This window comes from Poecilia mexicana, unplaced genomic scaffold, assembly GCF_051168715.1.
Source record: "Poecilia mexicana isolate PSO_F unplaced genomic scaffold, ASM5116871v1 scaffold_7, whole genome shotgun sequence".
NCBI lineage: Eukaryota > Metazoa > Chordata > Actinopteri > Cyprinodontiformes > Poeciliidae > Poecilia > Poecilia mexicana.
In genome coordinates, this window is record NW_028263376.1 from 30500032 (window position 1) to 30515636 (window position 15605).

Sequence of the window (15605 nt, forward strand, 5' to 3'; positions counted from 1 at the left end):
ATACTCTGACGACCAAATTAAATAAGAAATGAATGCTTTTATATTACATTTTGTTGGACCCAAAATCAGATGTATTGGATTCAATAGAAACAGCTGGAAGGAGCTTGCTTCTGCCTTTCTAGACGGTAGGTTGCGTCAACATTTTGTGTTATTTGTTTTCGTCTGGCTCGATTTTGTGAGTAACATAGTAATTCCAGGCTTAATTGTTACTAAGCGACGTCTGAAGGAAATTATGTGTAATTGCAAAAAGAAAATAAACAAGGGTAAATGTGGATTTCTGGGTTAGATATGAGGATAATAGTTTGTAATTTAAGAAGGGAGGGGCTTCTGTGGCTTATAAACAATGATCTGAATGAAACAGCTGGCATTTCCTCCTGGTGTTCAGAGAATATAGTAAAAAAAAAAAAAAAAAGGTGATTTCTGAACAGGATGAGAAATGTGTCAGAAAGGTTGGAGTCACAGATTCAGAAAGTTCCTTTTTATCTGCTTTGCTGTTCAGTGTGTCTTTTTCAAATCAAAGGAAGTGTCCACCACAAATTTTCAATATGGATTTCGCAACATATTTAGACATAAACACATATATAAACAAAACATTTTGCCAGATAAAGTAATAAAAAAAATTAATAAAAATGAAGGGTATTTAGAGTTGCTTTGTTTTAATCACAAGTTGTGAATGTATCAAAAATGAAAAAAGCTTAATATATATATATATATATATATATATATATATATATATATATATATATATATATATATATATATATATATATATATATATATATATGTCTAGAGGCTAAAATGCAATTTCACAAAATCCCAGATTCCCTTGTCACAACTGTGGGAGTACATGATGGTGTAATTAAAACCAGAATCTCTTGGTAACTATGACAACATGTTACTCTAGCGGTCCCATCCGTAGTTAAAAACAGTGGAGGTTGTATCATGCTGTGGGATTGCTTTGCAGCAAGGAGAACAACGAAAACTTTAGAGCTGACTGTGTTATTGTATCAAACTATGTCTAAGTCTTTAAGCACAAAGGAGACCAAAGTCACACAACAAAGCCGATTTAAAAGAGCAGGAACAAAAACGCAACTTTACTGTAGTCAGACTTCTCCTGATCCTCCCTCACAGCCTTTTGGGACGCTGAAATCTGTTATTTGAACAAACACAAACTCTAAGAGCCTCTGGGCAAAGGAGTGATGGTGTCAGACAGTTGCTGAACAAACTTCTCAAGATGAAAGAAACCATTTTTAATTTATCATTTATCATTATTGTTTGTTTAAAATACCTTTATGTTTTAGTTTGTTCCTTTCCCGGTTCATCAAGAAGTACCAACATTCAGACTTCATAAATGTCCCAATTTGGAAAATTTTGAATATAAAATAATAGGTCAAATGCTTTGCTATGAACAGAAACAGTCCAAGACTTTATGTGACAAAGAACATTGATGCTTATTTTATGTTCTACTCATAACGCCGTCAATCATTTGTAGATTAAACAGACTGTTGTAAAAATGAGAAGATGAGAGTCCTAAACTTTCAAAAGTTCCCACTGCTCCTCAGATCTTTATTCTCTCTGGTGCATAACATGTCCTAATTTTATCCCCCTTTTGATAAAATTAAGAATTTTATTTCACACACAAAGAGCTTGACAAAGCAGCACAAATCCAGCCAAGAACATGAACTTCTGATGTTAAATATTTGAACACTCATTCAGCAAGAGACTGAAAGGACGTTTGTTCTGAGTCGGACGTCTCCAACTTGCTTCTTTGTTTGTTCTCCAGTTTTTTTTTTTTTTGTTTTTTTTTCCAGCTGAAGGTTTTTACCAGAGGAATGTGTATCGTCTCCAGAGACTTATGGCTGAACTCGGGGTCGGCGAGGTTGGGTCGAGTTCTCAGCTGTGTCGTCAGAAAACCTCCAAACACTCTGACCGTCGCACAAGCAGCATCACAGCACAAATAAATGATGACCCGCCTCGTCTCGCTGAATTTTTTCTCATGACCCGACAACTCGTCTTTGTGAGATTTTGAATGCATTTAAAAAGTCAGGGAAACCATGTGCTTGCTCGATTCAAGGCGTTATTAGACTGGCTACTATTGAAACAGTGTTTGTTGTGATGTGATGTGGATTTATTGTTGTTCATAGTCTAAAGTTGAGTTTTATATCATGTGATAATGTTATTCCCTCATCAAAAATATATCTGGAGAGTTTTTTTCATGCGTGTTTGAGAAATCCCTGAATCTCACGTGGCAACCACTCATTGGTGCCTAAACGTGTGCTCTTACAAAACGCTGCCTCTTTCCACAAAGCTCCTCCTCACAGCCTCACTGTCCAAGCCAAGCTCCTGTCCCAAAGAGCATCCTTCCTCTGTACCTCCCCCATTCATCTCCTCAGGACTAGCGGCAGCAGCAATTAGCAAACACCTGGTGGAACTGAGCTCATCATAGGAACTACTTATCAGTGCAAGAAAGGTTGTTAACTGCATATTGAGTGTCAGGAACAGCAGAAGCTTCTTAAAGAGGCAGAAGCCCAATTTCAAGGTGTTAAATTACAAGGTGGAATTTCTTTTAAGTCATCTTTGATATATACAACATTTTTTTTTATAACAACTGAAGGTAACATAGATATTGGATCATGCTATAAGATGCCACTATATGCCTGGAAAATACATAATACTGTCGCTTTAAGTTCTAGCATTCTTTGTCGTGTTTAACCTTCAATTCACCGGAGAAGAAACCTCAATCCATCATATTCAGTGGAAAGAGACACAGCCAAACATCCACAACCCATGCTAGATGAAAATCCTGAAAGTAAAGGATGAAATGACCTTGGATGTGAGTATTAAACCGCAAAAGAGCTGATATTTGGAGCTTGATTTGAAAAAATAGGCTTACTAACATCACCTTTCCTTAAATTTAAGTTGCCACTTTTCAGGAAGTACCAATGATGATAGTTTCGTCAAACACTGAGCCCTCATTAGGATTTATTATTATCATTATTATGTATGTGTGTTGCGCAGTACTGTTAGGTTTACAGTATTGCGCTTAGGATGCCACACAGGGGTGGACTGTTTAAAATCCTGCCACTGATCAAAGACACTGGGCTGCTGTCACATGTCTCCCTCTCACACACACACACACCCACACACACACAGTCTGAAGGTGGCTCCACTGAATAAGCATCATTCACCTGCAAAGTGACAGCCGTACTGCTGACAGACGGCTCGGCTCCATCAGAGCTTCTGAGTGCAGCGTGTGGAAAAAGATCCGTATCTCTCTCACTTCCATCCAGGCGCACTACAAAAATCACCTGCCCACCATGTGGAAACGGCTCACGACAAAATAAACACTTCGGCAGCCATCAATCTGCGGTTCATTTATTGAAAGAATATAATGTGGTTAAAGCACCCGATGCTTTCATAAGTGACGCAATCACTGGTAAATTAAGTGACAGCTGAACTTCCAGTCGGTTATGAAGTACAAACACTCTGCTGACAATGACTGCTGCTGCAGGGCAGGACGGCATTGCTCTATAAAAAGCTGGGATAATAAAGAGGAAAAATGAAGCACGGTTGTTTTGTTGCATTTTTTTCTTCACATATTTTACATGCTATTTACATTTAGGATTAATATCTGGAAACCTACAAAGTACTTAGATTAATGTATGTTTTTTTTTTTTTTTGCTTGTTTTCAGTGTCATGCTATGAAAATTAAAGTGGAACCAATATTTCCAAAACAAGGCTATGTCCTTGAGATAATAATTGTCAGTGATGAAAATTGGAAGTAAGTATGACTATGAAAAACAAGCCGTAATGTAAAATGGGACAAACACAGGCAGAAACTCTGTGTGTGCTGCGTCTTTCAGTGAGCAGTTTCGATAGTTTGCTGTCACATTTACCAGGCAACCAGCTGCTATTTAAAACCAAACATCTGGATTTAAGAGTTGGGTTCGCCCAAAACCTGCAGTGCTGATGTCGGAAAAGACAAAGAGAGAAAGAAATCCGTGTCCAGATCCGGATCTTCGTTTCTTCCGGTTTGACTCTGAGCTGTACGGTTCAGAAATCAGGACCCTCCTTCTTCAGGTTTTTGTAGTCTGTGGTGATTGCCACAAACTGCAGAAGAAGAACATAAACATGAAATGGAACAGAAGACTGCTGCCGCAACAAAAATAATTACCCTGTAACTTGTGTGGACTAAGCAGTAGCTCATGTTTGTGTGTGACCTGGATTACCTTGTACTGGTATGTGGGGTCGAGGTTATTCCATGGTTCAGGATTATCTGTCTTGTTCCAGCTTAAATACAGAAAAAAGCAAGGAATTGTTTTATCCTCTTTAAATCTCTACCGCCATTGTTTTTAAAGAAATCATAAAAAAAAACTAAATAAAGAAAAACAGTGTTGTGCAAACATGTTACAAGACCTGCTAAGACCAGACATTAAGCCAAATGCTTACTAAAAGCAAATCCAGCAAGACTTGGATCAAGTGGGACAAAGGTATTCGTCAAAAGCAAGCAATGAGTCAAGATATTTCTTAAAAGGTTTGAAGCCAATACCAGAGCAGCGTTTCAGGACAACACTGAAGCTGATCGAGTTGGTTGAAAATTGATCACCGATTAAGGAGGCAAGCAATCTGAAAAAATTTCCAGAAAAGACACCAGAATTGGTGTCAGTTTGATTGTTACAGACACGGCATACGCTGAGATTACTTTTGATATATATATTTTTTGTTGTTTTTGTTTTTTTAAACTCCACAGTCACAAACATTAACGTATTACTGTACATTAGGTTTAATGAAACAGACCAACACAAAGTGATTCATTGCTATGAAATGTCCTTTCTATTCTTTGATACCCCTAAATAAAATCTGGAGCAACCGATTACCATGGATGTCGCTAGGACGCAATTGCTAAGTGGTTCTTCTGTGTGTAATTTGTGTTTTAAATCATAAAAGTGGAATATTCTATGAATGCTTCAAGATTTGTCATCAAACATTTGTGAATAAATAGCATCAAAAAGATCAGGGAACAAGGAGAGGTCAGGGAGAAAGTTAGGAAGAAGGAGAACAACCATAGACAGACAGAGCTAATGGAACAGTTGAAAATGGCCTAGTTAAAGCCCAAACCTAAATCCAAATCAGAACTTGAAACAGAAACGTAAATTTCTTATCATTCTGACAAAGCCTAAATTATTTTATCTGCGAAAAACTTTGCAAACCTCGTATTATTTGCCTTCTACTTCACAACTATGCAAACCTTGTGTTGGTCACTTCAAAGTGTGAGTGCGAGTCAGGATTGTGCCTAATTACTGCAGGCTGGGGTTTTTTCTCTCTCTTTTTTTATCCAAAACTGCTGCAAAAGTTCAAAAAGTCTTACGTGACATGTGGTCCTCTGGCCAGCCGGATAAGATATAAGGACGCACCACCCATTCCCAGGCAGATAAAGAAGAACTGGGGGATTAGCTGAAGGCACACAGATAAAACCAAGTTATTTCTTTGCTACTAAAAATTTAAATGAAATTAAAAAAAAATTATATAGATGACAAAGCATAACCTGAAAAAAGGCTCATGTAGTTAAACATTCACACTGGATCCGAACCCACCACAGAAACCTGAGAGTGAACTGGCTTCTCGAATAACTAAACATGTAGAAAGAAGCCTACGTTTTTCCAGGTTTTTGACATAGCTATGACCTAATTATTAGTTTTCTGAAACTCTGGCTTTGAACTACGGAAGAAAGTCACAATAATAGAGAATTTTTATACACATAGGGAGAAAATGGAAACTCCAGACAGAAAGGATTCCAACAAAAGTTGAAATGCTAAAAATTGACTCATCATGTGAGATGGAAATGATACAAGGTGAAAAGGATCTAATTTTGTTTCAAAAAGAAAATTAAAACCATGTATAGTTTTCCACCCACTTCACTATCATCCATGTTGCCCTAAAATCCTGAATAAACACTTTCAGTTTTGTGGTTGCAACATGGTAAAATGTGAAAATAAAAGTTTGTTTAAAAGTATGAGTCAAACAGAGTTCATTCAAACTGTTTTGTTTCAACTTAAAAAAAAAATTGGTCAAAAACACACAATTTCAGAAAAGCAGGTGAAACAATTTTAGATATGATGAAAAGTAGCAAGTCCTTTCAGCTGCGGTCTCATGTGAAGAGCAAAATCACATTTGTCAATTTAAGCCACACAAATATCTTTTTAAGAGAAGGAAATACTGCAGTCAGTCAGCTCAGTCATCTAAACCCTGAATCTGCCAGTCCAATTAATGGGAAGCTTTTGCCAAACAAAAATCTGATTATATTCTCCAGTCATTCTCCTCCAGGTTCATCAGAAAATCGCAGCCGGTTTGCTCCTTTACAGGTGAGGACAACAGGAACTGTCACACAGGTGATCTGGACCAATCACAGCTCTGCTGATTAATTAGTGACCCGCTTCTGTTGTCCCAGTGAACCAGCTGACGCAGAGATACGACGTTATGCAAGACTCTGAATGACGGTCTGTGGGAAAACGACAATCCCAAAGAACAAGAACTTCTTTGTCATACAATTTTCTGCTTCGCTTGTGCTGCATTTTAATGTGGAAAATAATGTTTTCAGAGCACAGGAAGTATTTTAATGCTTTCATTACCTTTATTTTCAGCTGTTCTTGTTACTGCTCGCTCCTGAGGGGGACAGGTTGACGTCTTTAAATAACACCAAAAGCCGTCTCTGTTTTCTACCCAGAATGCAATGGGAACACTGGCCCAGTGGCTCCCACAACTATATTTTATCATTAATCTTGAGATAAAAATTGTCTGATTTTTTTTCCCATTAGTTTTACTACTTCATATAAAAAATTGTTTTACATATTAACATACATGTTAATATTATTACAATGAAAATATTATTAATAATGATAACAAATGTTAGCACAAAAGAATACAAACAATATGTATTATTCTGTCCTTTATTTAATGAATAACATTAATGACATGTTATTAAATAAATGTGTTTGTAAATCAGGTATACATTTTGATTTTAACTGTATTTAAACACTCTTACTACTTATAATAGCCAGCAAAAGTATAAATTTATTTACTACATTTATACATTTATCTTTACATTTTTTTTAATCTACATTTTTTAATTTGTCAATTTAGAAATAGATTTTAAAAAACAATAACATGGTTTTAAATTTTAATTGTCTTATAGTCTTGTCTAGTTAACATTAGCTTGGATTCCAAAGTCTGTGTGGATCTGAAAAGGTTTGGCAACAGCTGCTCTAGTTGGTGTCTTTAAGGTGAAATGGAATCATCTTCTACTTAATATGTACAGAAAACGAAAGAAATGTCCCACAAATTGGATGGAAAACACCATCAGCTGGTTAATCCCTGCAGGAGGTCTGACCACAAGTTAAACGTCAATCCAACATGATCTCAAAGTGAGCCAGATGGATCCTGAAGGAGGATTAGAGCCGCTAACGACCCCACAATGTAAGACAGTTCAACGCAGATGAAACGTTATTTTGAGGAAGTTAAACCAGGAGTTTAGTTTAATAAAATAATGAACTCCAGCAGGTTGGTCTTTGGTGATGAAAGGTCAAACTTCAATGTTTTTTTTCAGTCTACAATGGCGGAAATATAAACATTTTAAAGCTTTTTTTTTTTAAATCATCAATTGGGTGACCGACCCAATGATGATTATTATGTGTTTTATATCAGATTGTCTTCATTCCTCTTTATTTATAAATAGGTGAAAGCCTACTTTTATGCTGCAATTTTCTGAATTGCAGACACTTTGTGACAGAGATTTCTTGAAAAGCACCAAGAAATCCTCAAGATAATGATATCTCTCTGCTCATTTTTCACTCTTTCCATCTGTTTGTCTGACTGATGTTTTTATTTGTCAGACTTTTTTGTCTTCCTGACTGAAGCTTTTGGACTCTAACCGCCTGTCTCTTTGTCTCTTTCCGTCCATCTGTCTGAAGTTGATGAGGCAGGTTTACGGAGTCTCAAAAGGATTTTACTCTCTGCGGTTTCTGTCTCAGTGCTTGTCAGTTTTCCGGGATGATAGACGATGCTGAGGAGTTCTGGTAGCGCGAGTTTTCATCCCTGCAGCCTCTCTCTCTCTCTCTCTCTCTCTCTCTCTCTCTCTCTCTCTCTCTCTCTCTGTCTCTCTCTCTCTCTCTCTCTCTCCAAGGAAACCAGAGACAAAAAGTTAACACTCTGTCAGCCCTCGTGGAAATGGATAAAAAAGACTCTGAAATAATCCCCTCCCCTGTGGGGAAAGAAATACATGTTTTTGAGGAAAGGTTTTACACCAGCAACTGATCTGATTTTGTCAGATAATTAAGGAGATTGAATTTTTTTTTTTCATGTGTTATGTATGACTGGTGCCTTAATCCTCTCTAAATTTGCCTTGATTTTAAAACCGGCTGCAGGAGCGACGTAACCGACTGAATGAGAGCTCCAGATTAGAAGAGACAGAATTAGACTTCTCTTTATCTCTCCTGCTTTAACCTATTAATGAATGAGTGACATTGCAAGTGATTACATAAGCTGGCTAAGTACAGGGATAAGGACAGTAGGGAGTGACATTTGACTGCAAATATGCTAAGGTAAATCAAATTTCACAGTATTTTTTCTGAAAATCAATAAACAGAAAAGGTCAGTAGAAATGACCTAAACGTTGACCTACTCATGATTTGGACATGGCAATCTAATAAAAAAAAAAGAATAAATGTGTATCTAAAACAAAAAACAAATTAAAATTATACCACAATTACTTTTACTTTTGTAGTCAAAATTATTATAACAAAAATCAAAATGCTAATTATTTTTCATTAAACTCAAGTGGTAAACATCATGTGGCTGAATTTCCTTTCGCATTTTTCAAAACAAGTGTCATCCAATGAAATTTAGAAAGAGGAAAATAGCTTTTAAAAATAAAAAAAAAAGAAAGTCGCCACACATCATAAGAACATTAAAGTCAAACCGGGAGGAAAGGAGGCTCACTCACCCCGGGGTGCCTCTTTGCGTGCTCAGCCACCACCCGAAACATCAGTGCTCCAGTTTACAGGTCTCTATATGTACAGAGGATGAAATAAAAGTTTTTCAGAGTCGACAGTTCAGGGCCAACCACCAGCTTCTCGTGGCCGTGCACAGGCGGGATTAAGACCTGTTGCTTTCTACATATGGAGCGATACAAGGGGGAGGAGGAAGAAGAGGAGGAAACGGGGGTATGAGAAAGAGGCCCTTTTTCATCTAATTACAGCTACTGTTGGGTGATTCAGCCCTTCTAAACGCTGTACGTGTTTGAAGATGGACGTCTCCGGCCTGAAACGTGATGATTTGTTGTCCCAGCTAAAGGCAGACGTTCAGCTTGGAAGCTCAGAGCGCCTTTATCCACCTCTTTGCTTGTGGTCTTGTGGGAAACGAGTGGAGGAAATGAAACAGGATTGAGTTTCCTTTCAAAGGCCAGGAGGGAATTAATGTATGTTTGAAATCTTATCAGATACAAAAACAAGAGATTCTCAAAGGACTTAAGCTTGTAACACAGTTTTTTTTTCTTTTTTAAATGAGAATTTCTCCGATAAAACAAACAAACAAAAAAAAAAACCACAAGCTGGTCAGATATTGTTGCATCCTCCCCAGAAGCCCTCCTCCTAATCGAGTCTGGATGCGCCGTGTTTGCAGCTGTCGTCTTGGACACTCAGTCACCGTCTCTGCGCCTTTTCAGGCTTCTCAGACAGCCAGTCAGCGCCACCACAGACCTACTCAAACTCTGAGTGTTTGGTAACGTAGCAACACAGCTTAGTGACCATTATTTCTAGGAAGAAGAGGAAGAAAAAAAAAAAAAAAAAAAGCAACACGGGATTTCCAGCTCTCATGCATTTGAAATTTAAATTTAAATTTTCCCAACAGGTGCTTCAACTATAGCTTGGCTATAGTCAAGAAAAGGTGCAGAGCATCTGTTAAAATAAAATTAAAAAAAAAACATATGTAGAACCAAATCATACTTCATATGAATTTATTGCATGCACTTGTGAAAAAATATCTATCAGTGTTTAAAAACAAAGGAGAAGCCAAACGAGCCCATTGGACCGAAAGCTCAGAGAGAGAGAAACACTTTGTCCTCCCAGTCTGCTTAATGGACCAGTGTCTGTGATTCATTGTGCATCAGTTTAATTGGATGTGAAGACAAATACAATCCAATTTGTCTCATAAGTGCCCCTTGGAGATGTTTCATCCCAGCCCGTGACGTCCCACAGTGTCCACAGGGGACTGATCTGGAAAATAAAGCAGCAGCATTGATCACATGAGAAACATGATGGGACATTAGCAAAGCTTTGTTATGCAGAAAGAAGAATATGCTAATTATGTTTTGCCGAATATCATAAATTTCTTATTTTCCAGTTTAGTTTATTCACACATACAGAGAATCATGTTCACATTAAAATGTCTGGAAGGTGAACCTAATCGGTCTCAAGTGTTTTGGAACCTTTAAAAGGCGTTCCTTTGAGTTTGTCCGACTTGGCATCAGCTCTGTCCCTGCCGAAGAAAAGCATGATGCTGCCGCCACCATGTTTCGACATGGAGCGCAATTATGTGTTCAGGTTGATGCTTAGTGCAAGTTTGTCCCCACATGGCTTGTGGAGAACTTTACACAGGAGTTCTTGTGGTTTCTAACTTTAGCCTAAATGCTTTTACAAATCTTTGCAATACCTCACTATCTCTAGTAATAGTGTTCCTTCAGGCACAATGATTTTCAAATTTGTATGTGTAAAAAATATAGAAAAAATATGTTGTGTTCTTCTACTTTGCAATTAAGAATGACTATTTCGAACAGAGGTCGGTACAGGGCCCAAAAATGCAAGAAATTAGTAAGAGTAAAAAGAGTAAAAAAGTATTTGGTAAAGAGGCTACTCAATTACTGTGTAACATATAATGCAATGTTTTTAAAATTATTTAATCAGACAGACAAAATATAAAGATAAGTGCAAATATGTGCAAAATTAGAAAAACAAAGCTTGTGTAGAAATAAAAAGTTTCACATTAACAAATTGCAGGTGTGTAATCCAGAAGTTTTACAGAGGCAATGCTTCCAAAAAATATGGTGTAAAACTACTCCTAAAAGAACATTTATTTCAAAACGTTGCTTAAGTGAATGTAACTACACCCACCTCTGGTTTTGGACTATCACAAAAATGTATATTGTGACTACAATGGAACAAAATGTAGAAAGGCACGACTGGATTTGCAACACTGTTCTTTCCCGCCGATAGGACAACCAGTTGAAGAGTCAAATGTATGCACACAGTGTGCAACATGTGAATAGACTCACTGCTCAGCGACGATGGCAAGGTTTCCCATAAAAAAACAAATTTGATTTTCTGGCTATTTTAAGAAAAAGCTTCATGGTATCTGTCACAGATTCAGCGTTTGGACTTTGATTTTTCCCTCTCCTCCGCCACAGGTCTGTGGGACATTGGCTCATCCTGTCTGCTGCTCCTGCTGACCTACAACACTGCAGCTCACAAACAAATCCTCCTAATTGGACACCGGCCAACGCGGTGGCAGCAGGCTTGTTTGGAAACACAAGCCCCCAGTCAGCGCGGTATTCCCCCTGCGCCGTGAGGTAAACATGGTCCAGAAACACATAATGATGATGCTGATTGGCCCTAGCAGGAAATATGCTGTTTGACAGGACATCTTGCACGTCGTCATCTTTTAGTAGGGAGATATAAAAATGGAGACACTTGTTACACATCATCAGGGTGGCTTTTTTTGTTTTGTTTTTTAGAGATGCAATTATACAGTTTGATTTCAACATTTTCCTATTTTTTTCTCTCCCATTTTAATCCTTATGATAATCTTCAGCCAATCCTGTGGAAGTCGCAGGCACGCCGTGGCTCCTATTAGCCTCAGCCAGCTGCTGCTGTGGGAACGGGGCCTTTCTGAAGTGTGTGTATGTGCACCGCTGCCATGTTGCTACTTGAGGAGAAACAGAGCAGGCTGAGCACTAGTTTGAACCTCGATCCCTGAGACGGTTTCCCATATAATACTATTAAACTACTCAGGCCTGCAGCGCTGCGCGGTCACCAAGGAGCAATAAAATCCACGCATGTACCGGACGACTCACACGCTGGCCAGGAAGACCAGTCAAAAATCTGTAGCTTGTGCACATGACAATGAAATCGCACAGTTTAATAAGTTTTACACTATTCTATGTTGAAAAATGTTTTCCAATTATGGTGCATGTTTTGAAATAATGCATCTCATAAAGTCATTGCCTCTTTATTATTATTATTAGATGTTTATTTTCCAAAGACCTTATAAAAGTTGAAAAATAATAAAAAGTACACCTGTTTAGTATTAATTACAAAAAACTCTTATGAAGTTCAAAAATACTATGGGAGAATTGATAATTCAGATCTAACACCGAGTTAGGGTTACTCAGTATTAAATAACTAACTCCAGACAGATTTGGTATTTAACACTTAATTAAAGCTAAGGTACCAACTCTCCAAAAAGAGTTAAATTAGCACTTTCTGGTGTGAACCCAGGTACTTTAAAAGTGTTGAAATTAAATCTGACATAGTTAATTTGAACCTGCTGGATTAGCTGTAAGCTGGTAAAATATTATTTTATTTGAGATGTTTCACTTTGACAAGCTTTATACAACAAGACGAAAAAGTGTGGCAGTATGCCCTGTAGGCTTTGAACTCACCACACAAGTGCCTGAATCTAATTGGTTGTGGCGCTGAGGGCCTGTATATAAAGGGCCCCTATCAAGGGCCCTCCCTCATGTGGTTGACGTCACGTTGTTTTCCTTCGGGTTCAGACTTTGGCGTTTGTTGGTGCTGCACGCTAAGTAAGGCAGGCTTCATCTCTCTCCATCAAGCTTATTACTTGTGATTTATTTCCATTTTCTGTATAACTGCCGCAAATTAATACGCGCTCAAAACGGTGCGCTTAACGACGCTCTGATCGCCGATCCATCGTCCTTGTGGTAATCATAGCTGTGTCCGAATTCAGGGTCTGCATCCTTCGAAGGACGGATTTGTAGACCGATTACGTCATAGCGTGGCGACAAGGCCTGTCCGAATTCAAAGGCCGTTTCTCAATATGCGTTCTTGTCTGTACTTGTGTTCTCGCGTCCTCGTGAAACGTCATCGACAGCGGCCCAAGTACTGTTCCAATTCAAAGTACACATCCAAGCAAGAACGCTCAAAGTACCCGGATGTGTTCTTGCTCCGCCCATTTTATCGAGGATGCATCAATGCATCCTTCTGGGGACTTGAGGCAGCAAGATATCCCACAATGCAATGCGCCACAAGCTCCCTGTTTCCTCCTTCCTGTCAGAGGCACTACTTAAAGAGCTCAGTGGTAAGTGAAGTGCTAGTTTTTTCACGCTTTTAGGTTCCATTTCTAACATTTATTCTTGTTAGCCGCTGCCGTTTGTCCTTGGCCGGTTGTTTGCCTGCTGTTCTGGTTGTCCCCGACTGGCGGTCCGCCTGTTATCTGTCGGCTGCCTACCTGTCGTCCTGTTTGCTGGCTTCATACCCGCCGTCTTGGTCGGCGTAAAGCTGGCTCCCATCACTCGTCCAGTGTGGCTTATTTGGGCTGATTGGTGACCAGCTCGGACTAATCCTTCAAGTGCCGCTCTGAGTGGCGTCTTCTACAGCGGATCGGATCCTCCCAGGACGGACCCTCAATTTGGACTACCGCTGCTTGATTGGTCGTGAACTGAATTGTATAATTGCATTGTCTGTAATTTGAATGTTTCTTTTCTTATTTTGAGAGGAACGGCCAGCGTGGTGTTGGTAGTGGACTTTCTGGCTGGTGGTATTATTTCTGGTTTGGTGCACGATTTTCTTTTGTTTTTGCCGTTTCGTTTGCCGTTTCTTTTTAGGACACTACCCTGAATTACACTCCTATCTCTGAGTTGAGCTATAACTGTCTTTTAATGTGTGTGGTTTTAAACTAGTATATTTGATTAAACTAAAACAATTGTGTAATAAACTTATTGAATTGTGAGATTGTCTCGAGCCTCATATGTAGCGGGTCTGTGTGCCTTAGAGGCAGTGGCGCAAAAAGTGGGTATGCAATGCATAGGGGCGCTGCACCAGAGGGGGCGTCAAATCCCAGTCTGGGGGGGGCAGCGCCCCGATGATGCCTTCACATGCACTTCACCTCGCGCACATGTAGATGTAGCGAGTTTTACCTTTCACGTGTCTTCGTCTGGGGGGATGAGGGGGTTAAACATACGGTCACTCATATGGGTTTTCTACGCTCCTTCACCCTTACGTACCTTCCTTTGGGGGTGGGGGTGCTCCGATTTATGTTTTCGCATCCACCTGAATAATATGGGTAGGTAAATTTAAGTGGAGTCATTGCAACCAATTTTATCTTTAATAGTGCTTTAAAATTTAAGTTACCAATTTTTACCACACTGGTCCCGCCACAAAAGTAAAAGGGCCTAGAATTGGTCTTCTGCGATCATTTGGTCACTAAACTTATTTTCGTCTTGCAGAATGAACCAGTTAGACAGGTTCTTAGGATCGAATAGTTTATCCTTCCTGTCTTTACCTCTCTCTCAGTCTATCCCTCTTAGCAAAGACTGAACATGAGAGTTCGTTCACAACGAGACGAAAGGGAAAAGGTTTAGCGCCGGGGCTTTTTTATAAGCCCCATGCCTTACGCCTTCTCGCGAGAGGCGTACGGTAGGATACTGGCGCTCTGCGGGGTGGGGGAGGAGAGTTGCCCCTGCTGCAGTGGCGCCAGGCCCGGTGGCATTGGATGGGTATTGCCCGCCCACAGAGTCAGCCGTGCCAGTCCTGGATGGGAACTTTTTTTTTTTTTTCCTGAGTGCCCAAATTTCTATTTTTCGTATCCAAATCAACCAATTATCATAGGCCAACAGCAAATAAAGAGGGGCGGGTGCCTTACGTAACTTACCCATATATTCATGTTTGTCTTCACGAACAGGCCTGGTTTTGTTCGTACAGCATGGATATTCGGACTGATTTCAAAACTTAAAATCGGAGAACAAAAATTCGAAAAAAAAAAATTTTAAACAAAAAAGACATTGGCTTCAAAAAAAAAAAACAAAAAACTTACGCCTTCCCTCAATAGGCGTAAGGTTCGAAACTGGTGCTCTGCGTGGTTGGGGAGGAGGAGTTGCCCCTGCTGCGGTGGCGCTGCACGTCCTGGAGGGCAGACCTGTATGTAAATGAGACTAATCAGATGCAGGTGATTGGCTTAGCAGGTTATTGCTTTTACTTAGGCAATCTGTCATGTGACTAAGCTTTAACAGTCACGTGACATGTGATTTAGATATATGATGTCGATATGTACATTCATGACCTACATTCATACTGCACGTGGTTCTCTCAGATCGTCATTGAGGCATATTCAAAGCCCGAATCACACGTCACAGATTGACGTCAATGACCGGTTGAACCAAAGTCTTTGAGTCGGCCTTCTGCGATAATTTGGTGACCAGAATTTTTATTTTCGTCTTGCAGGCTGACGTCTGTAAGAACGAAATAGTAATTATCCTTCCTCTCTTTTACCTCTCTCTCCCTCTATCCCTCTCTTTGGAGTTGTAGGTTTTAGCATAG

The 15605-nt window shown here is 39.3% G+C and overlaps 1 protein-coding gene across 1 annotated transcript; it reads right to left on the bottom strand.

Moving 5' to 3' along the window:
* Nucleotides 1–3359: 3359 nt before the first annotated feature.
* Nucleotides 3360–9383, bottom strand: LOC106909934 (NDUFA4 mitochondrial complex associated like 2). The gene is made up of 4 exons (XM_014976446.2): nucleotides 8999–9383; nucleotides 5369–5454; nucleotides 4230–4290; nucleotides 3360–4110 (listed from the first exon to the last, which is right to left on the bottom strand). The coding sequence occupies exons 1-4, from the start codon at nucleotides 9038–9040 to the stop codon at nucleotides 4054–4056; spliced, it is 246 nt and encodes an 81-aa protein (XP_014831932.1). The 5' UTR covers nucleotides 9041–9383; the 3' UTR covers nucleotides 3360–4053.
* Between the last annotated feature and the right edge of the window lie 6222 nt (nucleotides 9384–15605).